Below are 15,402 nucleotides of genomic sequence, written 5' to 3'. Positions count from 1 at the left end.
CCAAAAAATCATTAAGACGTTTGTCGCAGGAGACAGGGTACACCTACTCAATGTGTCAGAGAGCTGCAAAAAGTGCAGGCCTAAAGCCATATAGCGTCACGGTTGTTCATCAGCTACAGGAACCAGATAAGGATAAAAGATTGAATTATGGGACGACGTGTTGAGTTGTGCCTTATGCAGGATGGAGGATATTTTCAACATTTGCTATAGAGGTAAATAAGCTCCCAAAATTCCTCTACATTTTAGGTATAATAAGTTGTCGCTAGCACAATTCGTTTTGAAACAATTAATGAAAGAAATGTGTCAGTTCTATATAAATTACTGTGTATAAAATGCCAGATATGAAAGAAGTTCATAAATATAATAGTACATTATGCAACGATCCTATAATGGTAGTAATTAAGACGCAAGTATGTTTATGAAACGAGCGCAAGTGAGTTTCATAATTTTCATACAAGCGTCTTAATTACCTTTATAGTCAAGTTTCATAAGACTTTTTATGCTCGACCACATTTCTAACTTAAAATTATTCATAAGTATTCATGTTATTCTTATCTGACTGAGGAACGGAACTGACCTTGTGCAATACCTCGTAAATTGTGAGATGTGCGCAGACGCAAAAGTCTTGATTTTTTTTCCGAGTAACAGATGTCAAAATTGGCCTTGACATTGAAAAACGAGATGACAAATTGAATTTATTTGAATATTATTTACAACAGAACTGACTTTATTTCAAATATAGGCGATTTATTGATTTATTGTTGTCTTTCGATTGCATATCCGAGAATAATCGATACTTGCGCTTTCATATTGCTACAATGGTATTTTATGATTTGTATAACACCTGAACTTTAATGAATAGGTGTACTTTAATGAGGTCCATTAAAGGGCTGCTACCAGGTGTATAATTACTGTATTTCGGCAAGGTCGAGCATAAAATTTTTTATGCTCGACCATGCCGAAATGTAGTAATTATACACCTGGTAGCAGACCTTTAATGCATGTCATTAAAGTACACCTACTCATTAAAGGTCAGGTCTTTCAGCCAATGACGACTCAGGTTACAACTGTTCAGCCAATGACAGGTCAGCTTTGTACCGTTATAAAACCGTAAGTATCGATTATTCTCGGATATGCAATCGAAAGAGAATTAGCGAAAAGTCACGGAGGCTGGAAATCCAATACTGTCGCAGAAGGTTATGTTCTGTTACTATAATAATTAGCGTTAATTGTAAATAATATTCAAATAAATTCAATTTGTCATCTCGTTTTTCAATGTCTAATTTTATTTCAATGTTATCTCTGTAGGTTCTTATGGCCTAGCAAGGTCAATGTGAACATCTGTTCCTTGGAAAAAATCAATACTTTCGCGTCTGCGCACATCTCACAACATATGGGACATTGGTCAAGGTCAGATACAAAGAAAGATAATAATATCAAGTTAGAAATATGGTCGAGCATAAAAAGTCGTATGAAACTCGCCTATAATGGTAATTAAGAAGCTCGTATGAAAATTATGAAACTCGCTTGCGCTCGTTTCATAAATATCCATACTCGCTTCTTAATTACCTTCATTATAGGCTCGTTGCATAATGTACTATTATGTCATATTTAACAATTTACAATAGCATTAAATTTTTTATGTTTGTGTACAGACGTAACCCTGATCCGGGCGCTACATCTTTATCAGCTGTCATCTCGTGGGTTCCAGAAGAAAATGACCACTCTTTTCCACAACAAGCACAACAAGATGACCACTCTGTTCCACAACAAGCACAACAAGATGACCATTCTGTTCCACAACAAGATGATCACTCTGTTCCACAACAAGATGACCACTCTGTTCCACAACAAGCACAACAAGATGACCACTCTGTTCCACAACAAGATGATCACTCTGTTACACAACAAGATGACCACTCTTTTCCACAACCTGATCCTCGAGGCCAAAGGCACCGCTTCAGTGGCCTGTGTTGTATTGTTTTGTAACTCGGAGTGTTTTGATATTCAAGGCATGGAGTAATATTATGTAATACATTAACCACAACATTACAAATGTTATGAAACCAGTGACACATTTACTACCAAATGAAGAGTCCACTGCAAGAATGATGGATGTCATTTGGAATACATTTTTCAGGAGAAGCAATTGAAAGTTTCAAATGCTTAGCGCTCAAACCTTAACTGTGATTTTCCGATCATTACTGGACAATGACTATCAGTGTTAATGCCATATAACTCTCTATGTACATTCTATATGTCTTCAGCTATGCATTGACAGTCTTGGTTCATTTTCGACAAGAAAGTGACATCCATCATTCTTGCAGTGGACTCTTCAAATCTATACTAATAATAAACCTGTAACCGAAATTTTTCTGGTAATTTTCGATTTTTCAAAAATAATTATCTGTAAACATGTATAATTAATCATTCTGAAAACAAAAATAGGTTTTTTTTTTAAATTTTGTATGTCTGTCTGTCTGTCTGGATGTTTGGTACCTTTTCACGCGATAATGGCTGAACCGATTTATATGAAAACTGGAATGTAAATTAAGTTCGTTGTAACTTAGATTGTAGGCTATATGGCATTCATATCGCCTTTCCATTTCAGATATATCTTGATGAAAACTTTCCCCATGCTCGTCGTTTACCGCTCCAAAAGAGACTGTAAAAAGTGTATTTTGAGAGACATATTACACCCCATTTTTCACATGCACTTGACATGATTCCCATAACAAGTTCTATGTACTTGTCCGCCTTAGAATTTCCAAGGAAATTTGAGCAAAATCTTTGAAAGCGCGCCATACCATTTTTTTTTGTAACTGAAAGTTTTTCCTCAAACAAAGAGTCGGCCATAACTTTGTGAATTTGTGTACCGATTAAAATGTGCTCTTTAATTTGCCTTCACTCAAAAATGTAAATTTTTCTTTCAAATACTGAAAACCACGCCCTTGTTTGTTCATTACGTAGACCTCACTTTGAACTGTTATGAAATTTACTGAATAGAAAGAGATCAATATCTGTTTATTTATTAGAAGTACAAAAGAACATGCCAACAACCATAAGAGACCGAAAATAACTTATAAACTTATAAAATATATCAGCTTTTTTTTTTTTTGGTTCACAACCCCCAAAGCGCGCAAGATTTTTCCTGGGGGAGCGCTTATAGAAAACTGAAATCGTAATAAGTGTATCTTAAAAACCTTACGTGATACGAAGAAAAGAGATGCATTTTCGGATTCAGCGCACACCAGACCATAAGGGACACATTGTTGTAAGTCGGAGCAAAATTCTTGTTGTTGAGTGTAATTTTATTATTATTATTATTATTATTATTATTATTATTATTATTATTATTATTATTATTATTATTGTCCATGTCCATATGGCTTTTAAGGAACCCGAAGGTTCATTTCCGCCCCCACGTAAGTCCGTCATCGATCCCTATCCTGAGCAAGATTAATCCAGTCTCTACCATCATATCCCACCTCCCTCAAATGCATTTTAATATTATCCTCCCATCTACGTCTCGGTCTCCCCAAAAGTCTTAATCATCCGGCCTTCCAACTAACACTCTATTCGCCTATACGTCCTACATGTCCTGCCCATCTCAAACGTCTGGATTTAATATTCCTAATTATGACAGGTGAAGAATACAATGCGTGCAATTCTGTGTTGTGTAACTTTCTCCAGTCACCTGTAATGTCATCCCGCTTAGCCCCAAATATTTTCCTAAGTACTTTACCCTTAACCTATGTTCCTCTCTCAAAGTGAGAGTCCAAGTTTCACAACCATACAGAACAACCGGTAATATAACTGTTTTATAAATTCTAACTTTCAGATTTTTTGACAGCAGACTGGATGATAAAAACTTCTCAACCGAATAATAACAGGCATTTCCCATACTTATACTGTGTTTAATTTCCTCCCGGGTATCATTTATATTTGTTACTGTTGCTCCAAGATATTTGAATTTTTCTACCTCTTCAAAGGATAAATTTCCAATTTTTATATTTCCGTTTCGTACAATATTCTCGTCACGAGACATAATCTTATATTTTGTCTTTTCGGGATTTACTTCCAAACCTATCTCTTTACTTGTTTCAAGTAAAATTCCCGTATTTTCCCTAATCGTTTGTGGATTTTCTCCTAACATATTCACGTCTTCCGCATAGACAAGCAGCTGATGTAACCCGTTCAATTCCAAATCCTCTCTGTCATCCTGGACTTTCCTAATGGCATACTCTAGAGCAGGTATGCACATTCTCCGACTCGCGATTACGTTCTGTAATCACAACCTTCGAATGTAGAGCGTGCTGTTCCTCGTTCGAAGCTCGACGGATGACTGCGGAAGGCAGTTCAAGTACTTAGTAAACGTACGAAAAGTGCGGGACAATGACAGAGTCAAAACCTTCTGTAAGCAAACGACATATACCATATTGTTTTGCGTTTGGTAAAGCGTTTACTATGATGTAAAGTACTGTCAGGAATACTACTGAGCAACATAAAATGGCATTATACACTCTGCCATCCAGAACATGCCGAAGTGACAGGGAAGCTGTTTTCTGTAATATGTATTCATACACCGACGTTATTATTATTGTTACTATTATATTATTATTATTATTATTATTATTATTATTATTATTATTATTATTATTATTATTATTGTGGTGATTTCATTTCAACAGAAATACATGTTAAGATAAAATAATTTTTCAGAGGCACTGCAGTTTCAAGAATTGTAAGCACATAATGAAAGGCCAAACAATGAAGAGAGTCGAAGAATTCAGAGTCTATGTTTAGGAGCAAGTTATGTAGTGTGTTGGGAATTAGCTAAGGCACTAAAACCCTTCACTGATGGTGAACTTGTAAAGAGATGGATGGTGCCTGAACAAAATATAGATAATTATATCTGTGTACTGGAACAACTCAAATTTGAATTCACAGAACACAGATTTAATGATTTTAGACGTATGGAAAGTGATATTAATCTTTTTGCTAATCATTTCGTAGTAAATTTAGTACAATCCGTGGGAGTGCAGTTCCAGGACGAGTTAATTGATTTACAAAGTCACGTAGAATTCAGAACTAAATGCGGAGAATATGACTTGACAAGCATAGAAGTATTAAAAACTTAACAAAACGAAATATCCCACGATGAGCTTATTCTCTACCACTATGTTAGCTACCTTCGCCTCGACATATGTGTGCGAAGAATTATTTTCGAGAATGAAAGTTGCTAAATCCAAACATAGGTCCCGATTAACAGATGAGCATCTTCTGAGCCAGCTGCGCATTGAGTAAATTCGTTGGAAATAGATTTCCGATTACTTGCAGAAAACAATGCAGATGTTGAACAGACCGCAATATATGGTGGAATATGAAAATAACATTATCTATGATATAATAATAATAATAATAATAATAATAATAATAATAATAATAATAATAATAATAATAATAATAATAATAATAATAATAATAATAATAATAATAATATCATAACTATATTAAATATAATATACAATATAATAACTGAATATTACAGTATATATTCTTCCCTTTTTCAAATTCAGTTTATTATCCGTATTTGTAAGAGTATGAGAGCGATGCCACAGGCGGTGCTGCAATGTAGTTGCGGAGCCCAGTCCGTACACTGTGTGTGTTATGCAGTGCAGTATCATCCGTGTAATCGGAGCTTTTACAATTTCGAGCATACCTGCTCTAGAGCAAAGTTAAAAAGTAAAGGTGATAGTGCATCTCCTTGCTTTAACCCATAGTGAATTGGAAACGCATCTGACAGGAACTGATCTATATGGACTCTGCTGTACGTTTGACTGAGACACATTTCAATTAATCTAACTAGTTTCTTTGGAATACCAAATTCAATAAGAATATCATATAAAACTTCTCTCTTAACCGAGTCATATGCCTTTTTGAAATCTATGAATAACTGATGTACTGTACCCTTCTACTCCCATTTTTTCTCCATTATCTGTCGAATACTAAATATCTGCAAATCAAGCTTTTAGGTATAACTGCCTGTAAAGTTGATTTGAATAATTTCGAGGGAAAAATTGTTTCGGGGCCGGGTATCGAACCCGGGACCTTTGGTTAAACGTACCAACGCTCTCCCAACTGAGCTACGCGGGAACTCTACCAGGCACCGATCCAATTTTTCCCTCTATATCCACAGACCTCAAAGTTGGCTGACAACCGTCAAGCAACCAACTTCGAGTGCACACTAACTCTTACTTACTTACAAATGGCTTTTAAGGAACCCAAAGGTTCATTGCCGCCCTCACATAAGCCCGCCAGCGGTCCCTATCCTGTGCAAGATTAACCCAGTCTCTATCATCATACCCCACCTCCCTCAAATCCATTTTAATATTATCCTCCCATCTACGTCTCGGCCTCCCTAAAGGTCTTTTTCCCTCCGGTCTCCCAACTAACACTCTATGTGCATTTCTGGATTCGCCCATACGTGCTACATGCCCTGCCCATCTCAAACGTCTGGATTTAATGTTCCTAATTATGTCAGGTGAAGAATACAATGCGTGCAGTTCTGTGTTGTGTAACTTTCTCCATTCTCCTGTAACTTCATCCCGCTTAGCCCCAAATATTTTCCTAAGCACCTTATTCTCAAACACCCTTAACCTATGTTCCTCTCTCAGAGTGAGAGTCCAAGTTTCACAACCATACAGAAGAACCGGTAATATAACTGTTTTATAAATTCTAACTTTCAGATTTTTGGACAGCAGACTGGATGATAAGAGCTTCTAAACCGAATAATGAACACTAACTCTAACTCTGTGTGACTTAAATTGTGGTTTTCTGTTAACGGACAGTGAGTGCCCCGGAACAATTTTTCCCTCGAAATTATTCACAATATATCTGATCAACAGTGGATCTATTACCGGTACGCCCAAAACCACACTGATGGTTCCCAATAATTTCATCTACATATGGAGTTAATCTTCTCAAAAGAATATTGGATAAAATAATAATAATAATAATAATAATAATAATAATAACAATAATAATAATAATAATAATAATAATAATAATAACCATTATTACGTATAAATACGTAAAATGAAAGTTGAGGACAGAGGGAAGCATAGTCACTAACATCCCAAATCAACATTCATTCGACTCCAGATTTCAATCTGACCTCTAAAATGCAAATTTCCTCTCCGAAGACATCCATTGTGATACAGCGTCGAAGCTCTTAGAAAAACACGTGCGTCATAAAACAGGCAAACTTCGTGTGACCCTCTTCAATTTCCTTCCAGTAATAATATTTCGTGCATGGCCTACATTAGTAAGCAAAGAGCGTATTCCGAATCTCACCAGTGAGCAATCCGATGGCATCACGGTGTTCCGAATTCCACCGATGACGTCATTGATGCTCCACCGGTGTCGCACCGGTGCCATCAACTTGCAGAGGTGGTGGCAGTCTCCATCAGCCGCCATCAGTGAATCTGATTGGTTCTTGTATAGGGCGGGAATTAGCAGACGAATGACATCGTGCACTGTTGTGTCATGGCGGTGTGTTCTGCTGTATTGTTTGTAATGAGCACAACGTAAAAACAATATGTTAATGGCTTATGAGCGAACATGTCAACCGACCAGTTATTACTACCGGTTCAAGAAATAAGTTGTTTATGATCTCTTTTCTTTGAACGAGATGGCAGTACGAAAATTTCGCAAAATTTTGCTAGCGTAGCACAGATATTCACTTACACGGTCGCCATGGCAGCATCGATTCTTCCAGCAGTTTTGTTCCTTATTTTCGTTGCAACGTGACGTCATTGATCCCACCAGACCGGTGAGATTCGGAATACGCTGAAAGCATAGGTATTATTTTCTCGGAAATTAGCTTGTACGTATGTTTAGAAAGGCATGTAATTTTAAAGCTTTTGTGTATGGAATTTAATAGTCATTCTCAATTCAGATTCACCCTTCCTCCCCCGAACTCCTGATATTCGTGATTAGCAGACTGCGGTGTGTACCGAAACGCATTAAGTGACGAACGCACTGACCACTGTGTTGTGTACATCGAGAGGAATGGGAGATTGAGAGTGCAGTTACTCCTTGCCTTAACATGCAAACATTCAATCACAGTAGGACACAAAATAAATGTTCACGTTTGCAAATATAATATACAAGGTGATTCAGGAGGAAAGGCAAACAATTTGGGATGTGAATTTTTGGTTCCGGACAACTGGCCACAGAAAATTTGTAACTGGGACAATTGGCCACAGAAAATTGATAATAGGGACAATTCTCCACAGATAGACAAATTGCCACATCGTCCATTATCCAAAAATGGGATCGTAACAATTTATTTAAATGTGAATTAGTGACAAATATGATAACTTTCACGTTGTCCTCCGGTTGAAAATAAAACAACCACCTTTCTCCTTGTACCGTCTTAGTGTATCTGTCGGCTATAACGTTCAGTTCGTCAATATTCCTTGGTTCAGGAGTTAGGTGCAGCTTCCTGGCACGACGCACAGTTTTTTTAATAGATGGTTTCTTTGGTAGATTCACATTGGCTTCGCTTGCAATACGCTGTAACTCATTTTGAATAATGACAGACGTTGGTTCTCGGGAAGTCCCCGCCCTTGCCTTCATGTTCTTTACACATTCCTTTGCCTTAATCCTTCCCCAGTCTGCAGAATGATTCTTGTGTTCAGACGGTTCTTTGACGACACTGCTTCCATCTTCTGATAACGTGACTGTTGCATTACACCGCCAAGCATGTCACAGCTCCAAACTACTCCATTCTTATTTTCTCTAAGTCTCGTGTACATGTAGCCAAGATATATTAATTTGTCAGAGCCTCTTTCTGATTTTGTCAAGTTTATTTCTTCCGCCATAGTTCCTATTTAGTTCACAGCTTCTAAATTTGTCTTGTGTTACCATAGAAATCTATACTAATAATAAATCTGTAAGCGAAATTTTTCTGGTAATTTTCGCTTTTCCAAAAATAATTGGTGTTAACATGTATAATTAATCATCCTGAAACCGAAAATCGCTTTTTTGAAATTTTTGTTTGTATGTCTGTCTGTCTGTCTGTATGTTTGTTACCTTTTCACGCGATAATGGCTGAACGGATTTAGATGAAAATTGGAATATAAACTAAGTTCGTTGTAACTTAGATTTTAGGCTATATGGTATTCAAAATACATTATTTAAAAGGGGGTTATAAGGGGGTCTGAATTAAATAAATCGAAATATCTCGCTTATTATTGATTTTTGTGAAAAATGTTACATAACAAACGTTTCTTTAAAAATAATTTTCGATAAGTTTTATTCCTTGAAAAATTTTTATAGGACTGATATTTAATCAGATAAATGAGTTTTAAAATTAAAATAACTGCCGTCTAAGGTCGTGTAATGAATTAAAAAACAAATGACTTCGTCTATAAGGGGCCTTGGACAACAACAATCGAAAGCTATGAAACATAGCCTACAGAGAATGTTTCTGTGTTTGTATGAAGTAATATCGGAAGCTAAATTAACCGATTTGTATAATTAATTATTAATTCACCAATGGAAAGTGTAGTTTCTCTAGATGGACATAATGCTATAATGTTATTACAGTAACTTCTGAGTAAATCGAGAACAGGTAAGATTAAAATAGCTTCTTATGCACAGAAAACTTGATAGGCATTCGTTTCCAGTATTTCCTAAAATAATTTTTATGACCAAATGAGTGGTTTCTAGATCAAAATGACCGCATTTTAATTTTTTTAATACAATTTAAATTAAGTAACATAATAAACGATTTATCCTTCTATCAAACACGAATGTTCCCTGGATGAAATGTCCTATTTTAATTATGTAATTACTTTATATTTATTTCTAACGGGTTCAGCGGAGCGCACGGGTACGGCTAGTATATTATAAATTGTTGCGAATTTGAGTATTGCCTTGACTTTTAATGTGTGGCTAATTCTCTTTGATACGAATTTCAATTATGTGGCGAGTTGCCTCTGTGGCCAATTTTCTGTAGCGAGTTGTCCCCAACCCGTGAATTTTGAAGTCATTCTGAGTCAAAAAGTTCACATTAATATGGGTTCATTTTCGAACGGTTACAGAGATATGGCTCCTTGATTTCATAAAAATGTGCAGGATTCCATTGTACTAACTCGCATTTAGAGACAGATAAAGTAGAGTTTTCATGTTTATATTCATATATGCATATATATCTAATATTCTAGATGTCGGAGTCAATGTTTTCGCACATTTTCAAAGGTGGCTCCTTCTGCTTCAATGCACTGTTGCGCTCGGGCGTGAATCGCGCTCATCGCTCGGGAGACTTGCACGTGGCTGTTCTTTATACGGCGTGCAGCATCCAAAATACGATCGATTAGCGCTTTCACCTTCCTATGGTATATCAAGTCTATCATCCAATCCCATAGACAGTAAATACTCTTCGATATGGTACCCTTCTGTTCGGAAAGCGTCGTTCATATTCAGCGACGGCACGCAAGGAACTTCCATCGCACAAACCATAAACATACACAATATCGGCCTATTCTGCAGTCAAAAATTTATAAGGCATCTTGAAAAACACAACTTAAGACTTCCGATAACTGTACCTGTATAACTACTGTACTGTAAGTAGCTGACTGAACTACTGTGAACTGATAAGCGATAGTGTATTTGTATTGTGCGTGGGTTCTGTGTCCTTACAACAGATAAGGGCAGGCGATTGGACATTTGTAATGCCCCATCAAATGCCACTTGTACTTTGGATTTGGTCCTAAAGTTTCAGACTTAATTTAAACTCAGTTTTTTGCTTTCCTTGTAAAATTTTCTTTTTGGCGGTTAGCAGGTTTACACTCTAAACCGACGTTATCTATATGTAAATTATAAATTATGTAATGTAAAGGCCCATTCACAATGAAAATTAAACATAACCGTAACATAAACACAGAAGTTTGTGGCCAGGCTACCAAATGGGATCATTCACAATGATTCACATAAGCACTGATATTAACATTACGGTAAGACAGTGATGTCAAAGCAAGCGCATTTTCCTGACCTTGACGTCTTGCGCGGGCATCAAGCGCTAAGTATGGAAAGAGGAAGGGTTGTGTATATGAATAAGCAGCCTGTTGGATTAAGAAAACAGTGATGCACAAACTTCAAACGCAACATGAAATCTTATGTCGTTATTTTTATATGGCTTCTTTCTGTTTGATATTATCTATATTGTCTGTAAAACAAAAGTACTAATACCAATTTCTTAATATTGCAGTTGTGTTTTAAAAGTTAATAACATAATAAAGAGTTAAGAAGGAATATTCACACAAATTCCGTAGTAGTACAACTATACTGTACTAAATGGATGAAACACATCATTCATAAAGAAAGTGATATTCCAAAAAAAGAGATTGAGCATGACATGATAAGCTGGAATTTATATTGATGGTATCTTTAGCCTTACAAAAGTAATCAATAAACTAATCAAAACAATACTACTTTACAAAGCAAAGTTACGTAAGTGCTGTATATGTTTTAAGTGTAACTGATATTACTTAACAAAACTTTTATCGCATTATGCTTTTAAGGTGATACTGGTGAGCAACTTCCTATCATCAGAATATTAAATTATTTTCTCGAAATCTGCTGAAGCTATAAAGCTCACATTTTTACAACACATGGACACATATCTTTTGCTTATGATGTAACAGTAGTTGCTTTGTTAATTAATTCCTTACAAGCAATTTCCATGCGAATATTTTCAAAATTTTCAATACACTATTTTCAGTAATACGTATTTACGATATATTAGATTTACGAAAACATTCTTTAAGGCTACTAAATAAATAGGCCTATATCTGAAATTTTCACTTTCCTATAAGAAAAAAGTTGAGAAATTATTTCTTTTGAATAAAAAAATCAAACTTGTGAAAAATGAGCATTAAAATTAAAACTTACATTCTTATAATGCACTTATACTTCTCAGACAAATCTAAAAATTAACATGGATACCGTTTTAATAAATTCTCTTCCTTTCATCCATTGAATCAGTGCTGGCCATCCCTGCATATAGCTCGACCTCTTTCGTCTGTCTCTTTCCTTTCCGCTTTAAAGCGCTCAGGCTCTCCTGAGCTCTAAAGCGCGCGCTTGCTCCTATGGGCATCAATTGACATGACTGCCGTAAGACGTTAACACGAAAGTTTGCAAACTCCAAACTTTCATGCTTATGCTTACGTGATTTGCAAACAGAACACAATCGTGGAGCGCTAAAGTATACGACAGAATTTGAGGAATTGGCGTCGTTGTTATGTTTCCATGGTTACCAAGTATGTTTGCTGTTATGTTTATGTTCCCATCGTGAATGATGGTATGATTTCTTGATTTTACCGTAACGTTTACATACTTAAGTTAACGCTTACGTTATGTTTAATTTTCATTGTGAATGAGCCTTTAAGGCTTCAATGATTATATGTATGTATATATATTTTTTTGTCTGTGAACTATAATAAATATATCAAATATATACTCTCAATATTATCATTTCCTTGGCACGGAGGCTTGTAACTACAGAAATTCCTATTCGAATAACTTCCATCGATGCCATTTTATCCTACCACAGTTTAGTATATAGTACAGTTGCGAAACTCAATACTTTATAAATATGCATACATAGCTAGTTGCTGACCACCAGGATCGCTACTATCGCCTCAGCACAGATCCTTTCCCCAGCAGACGATAATGTACGGGGGGGATCCAGGAAATAACGACCGTTCGCGCATACCCGCCGCGCAGCTGACTCCCCTTCCTTGTTTGAAGGTCAACTGGCTTCCTCAAGATGTGTTCTCATAATGTTGTGAGTACTGGTTGCAACAAGTCGCCATTGTGCATTTTGTGTTACTTCAAAATGAACGACGTGATTGATAATCCCGCAGACTGTGAGGTGAGGAGTGTGATTCGATTTTTGAATGCCCGACATTTGAAACCTGCAGAAATTTACCGGCAATTGAAAGAAGTGTATGGTGATACTGTAATTAATGAAAGAAATGTGAGAAAATGGTGCGAAATGTTCAACAATGGGCGAACAAATGTCCTCGATGAAACTCGACCCGGACGCCCATCACTCATCACAGAAGACCTGAAGACTAAAGTGAACGACAGAATCTTGCAAGACAGGCGCACATCACTCGACGAATTGCTGAAAGACTTTCTGGGTGGTACGCGTTTTGGAAGTGATGAAGAGTTGAAGAAGACAGTGAACACCTGGCTTAATGAACTGGCGGCAGAGGAGTATAACACGGGAATTCTGAAGCTAGTGAACAGATACGACAAATGTTTAAATGTAGGTGGTGATTATGTAGAGAAGTAAAGGAAGCTTCAGTTATGTAACAGACTTTGTTTTTTTTTTTTTTTCAAATAAATATATTTTTTTAATTATTACAACAAAACGGTCGTTATTTCCTGGATCCCCCTCGTATGTTCGGGTTTTCTATTTCAGTGCATGGAGCTCAGTGAAATGTTATATTATAACTTTATTGCGTATCATTGCTAAGTTTTATTTAGTGTAATGTATCCATAAGTTCCGTTTACTTCTTGTTGCATAATATGTTGCAGAAATAATTACAAAACTGTGTTATTTTAATGTGAAGAGAATTTTACATGTTAACATAATCTATTCGCATCAACATTTTAAGTCCACACCTGTGGAGTAACGGTCAGCGCGTCTGGCTGCGAAACCAGGTGGCCCGGGTTCGATTCCTGGTTGGGGCAAGTTACCTGGTTTGAGGTTTTTTCCGGGGTTTTCCCTCAACCCAATATGAGCAAATGCTGGGTAACTTTCGGTGCTGGACCCCGGACTCATTTCACCGGCATTATCACCTTCATCTCATTCAGACGCTAAATAACCTTAGATGTTGATACAGCGTCGTAAAATAACCCAAAAAAATAAAATAAAATCAACATTTTAAGTTTTGAATGGAAGCTATTTTGTGGTTTAATAAAAAATATTTAATTTAGCACATCTACCTTCCTTAATCGTAGATAGAAAATTTAACATACCACTCCTATGAAATTAGTGTACATACGATTGTGTTACTTCGTCTCTTAGGAAGTAGATAAATACAGTAATTCAGTACGTACTCGATTGTTGTATTAAAATACAGAAAAACTGAATGTGAGGCGTATCATACAGGACATTATGCTTAATTATAATGTATAATTGCGAATACAGGAATATAAATAATAACCTATAATTTCCATATGACATAACATAGGCCTACATATGTGATGGCAGGGCATTGGAAACTTTGTAAATCTAGTTGCTATAGTAATAGCGCTGTGAAGTTACCATCTTTCATTATAGTCAAGTGTCCGAAGGCCAATAATGCAGCACTCATAAAGCGGTGGTACTAGCGCTGAGGTAGTTCCTGCGATTTCGGAAGTGAAAATCGTTGAATTTATAAGAGATTTTTTTTGTGGATATGCAGGTGATCGTATAAGCAAGGCATAATAAAAGCCAAAACTAACCAAACTTAACCTGTTACAGATACGTATATGCAAAGAGTATGAGTACAAAGGAACTACCTCTGCCCTAGTTTAGCCTACTAACATAGTACATTAATCAGACTTCAGATTGGAGTACCGTAAGAAACGAATAAATACAACTGAAATAGAGACAAATTGCATTTACAAGTTATCACACGTAACTTTAAATGCTTAATTATAATGTATAAATGCGAATATTGAAGTACTGGTACAGTAAACAAAATCTATAATTTCAACATATCAAAATATCCGTGCGGTGCAACTGAAAATTATTGAATCGTGCATAAATGAATGTACAAGAATTTCACAATATTTAATCCAAATAAAGTCAGGTATTACACATACGAACAACGTAATTTTCACACCAAAAATAATATTACACCTTAACTCGCAAGTGAATTATGTCTGAAGTGTCTCATAATAATTGTTTTAAATTTATTAATGCAATTACACTACATTTTAGAGAAATATATGCTACTCTTCATGCATTGCATCTAATTTATATGGTTGAAACGCCACCCTCCGTGATCGGGTTAAGCGAGTCACATGGTCTGTCTTACGGCCTGTATTAGATCACGATGGCAGTGACACAGTCTATTGTTCCTAGTACTCACAGCGCTCCAAACTATCGCTAGAAATGCAAAAAATCATCCGAAGCTTCGCAACTGTATATACAGGGTGTATCTAAATTGGTGTCAAATATTTCGGGGACGTGTTCTTAACATCAAAACAATTTTAAAAAGTTAATAAGAACATGGGTCTGAAAACCATTCGTTAGGGAGTTATTAAAGGATTGTCCCTTCATTGACAGCTGATTGATGGTTTTTTGTTTGTTTGTATTTTGTAGAGCAAAGAAAT

At 36.1% G+C, this 15,402-nt stretch overlaps 1 protein-coding gene across 1 annotated transcript in view; it reads left to right on the top strand.

Annotated features, from left to right (window-relative positions):
- LOC138713858 (uncharacterized) overlaps positions 1-2,389 on the top strand; it is a 30,459-nt gene extending 28,070 nt beyond the window's left edge. Inside the window, exon 3 of the mRNA XM_069846320.1 lies at positions 1,656-2,389. Coding sequence (XP_069702421.1) covers positions 1,656-1,989 — 334 coding nt within the window. The 3' untranslated portion in view covers positions 1,990-2,389. The remainder of the gene's footprint in view (positions 1-1,655) is intronic.
- The last annotated feature ends 13,013 nt before the right edge of the window (positions 2,390-15,402 follow it).

Source organism: Periplaneta americana, chromosome 14 (genome assembly GCF_040183065.1).
Source record: "Periplaneta americana isolate PAMFEO1 chromosome 14, P.americana_PAMFEO1_priV1, whole genome shotgun sequence".
In the NCBI taxonomy this organism is placed as follows: domain Eukaryota; kingdom Metazoa; phylum Arthropoda; class Insecta; order Blattodea; family Blattidae; genus Periplaneta; species Periplaneta americana.
The sequence above is the reverse complement of the archived record's forward strand: the minus strand, read 5'-3'. Positions and strand labels throughout refer to the sequence as shown.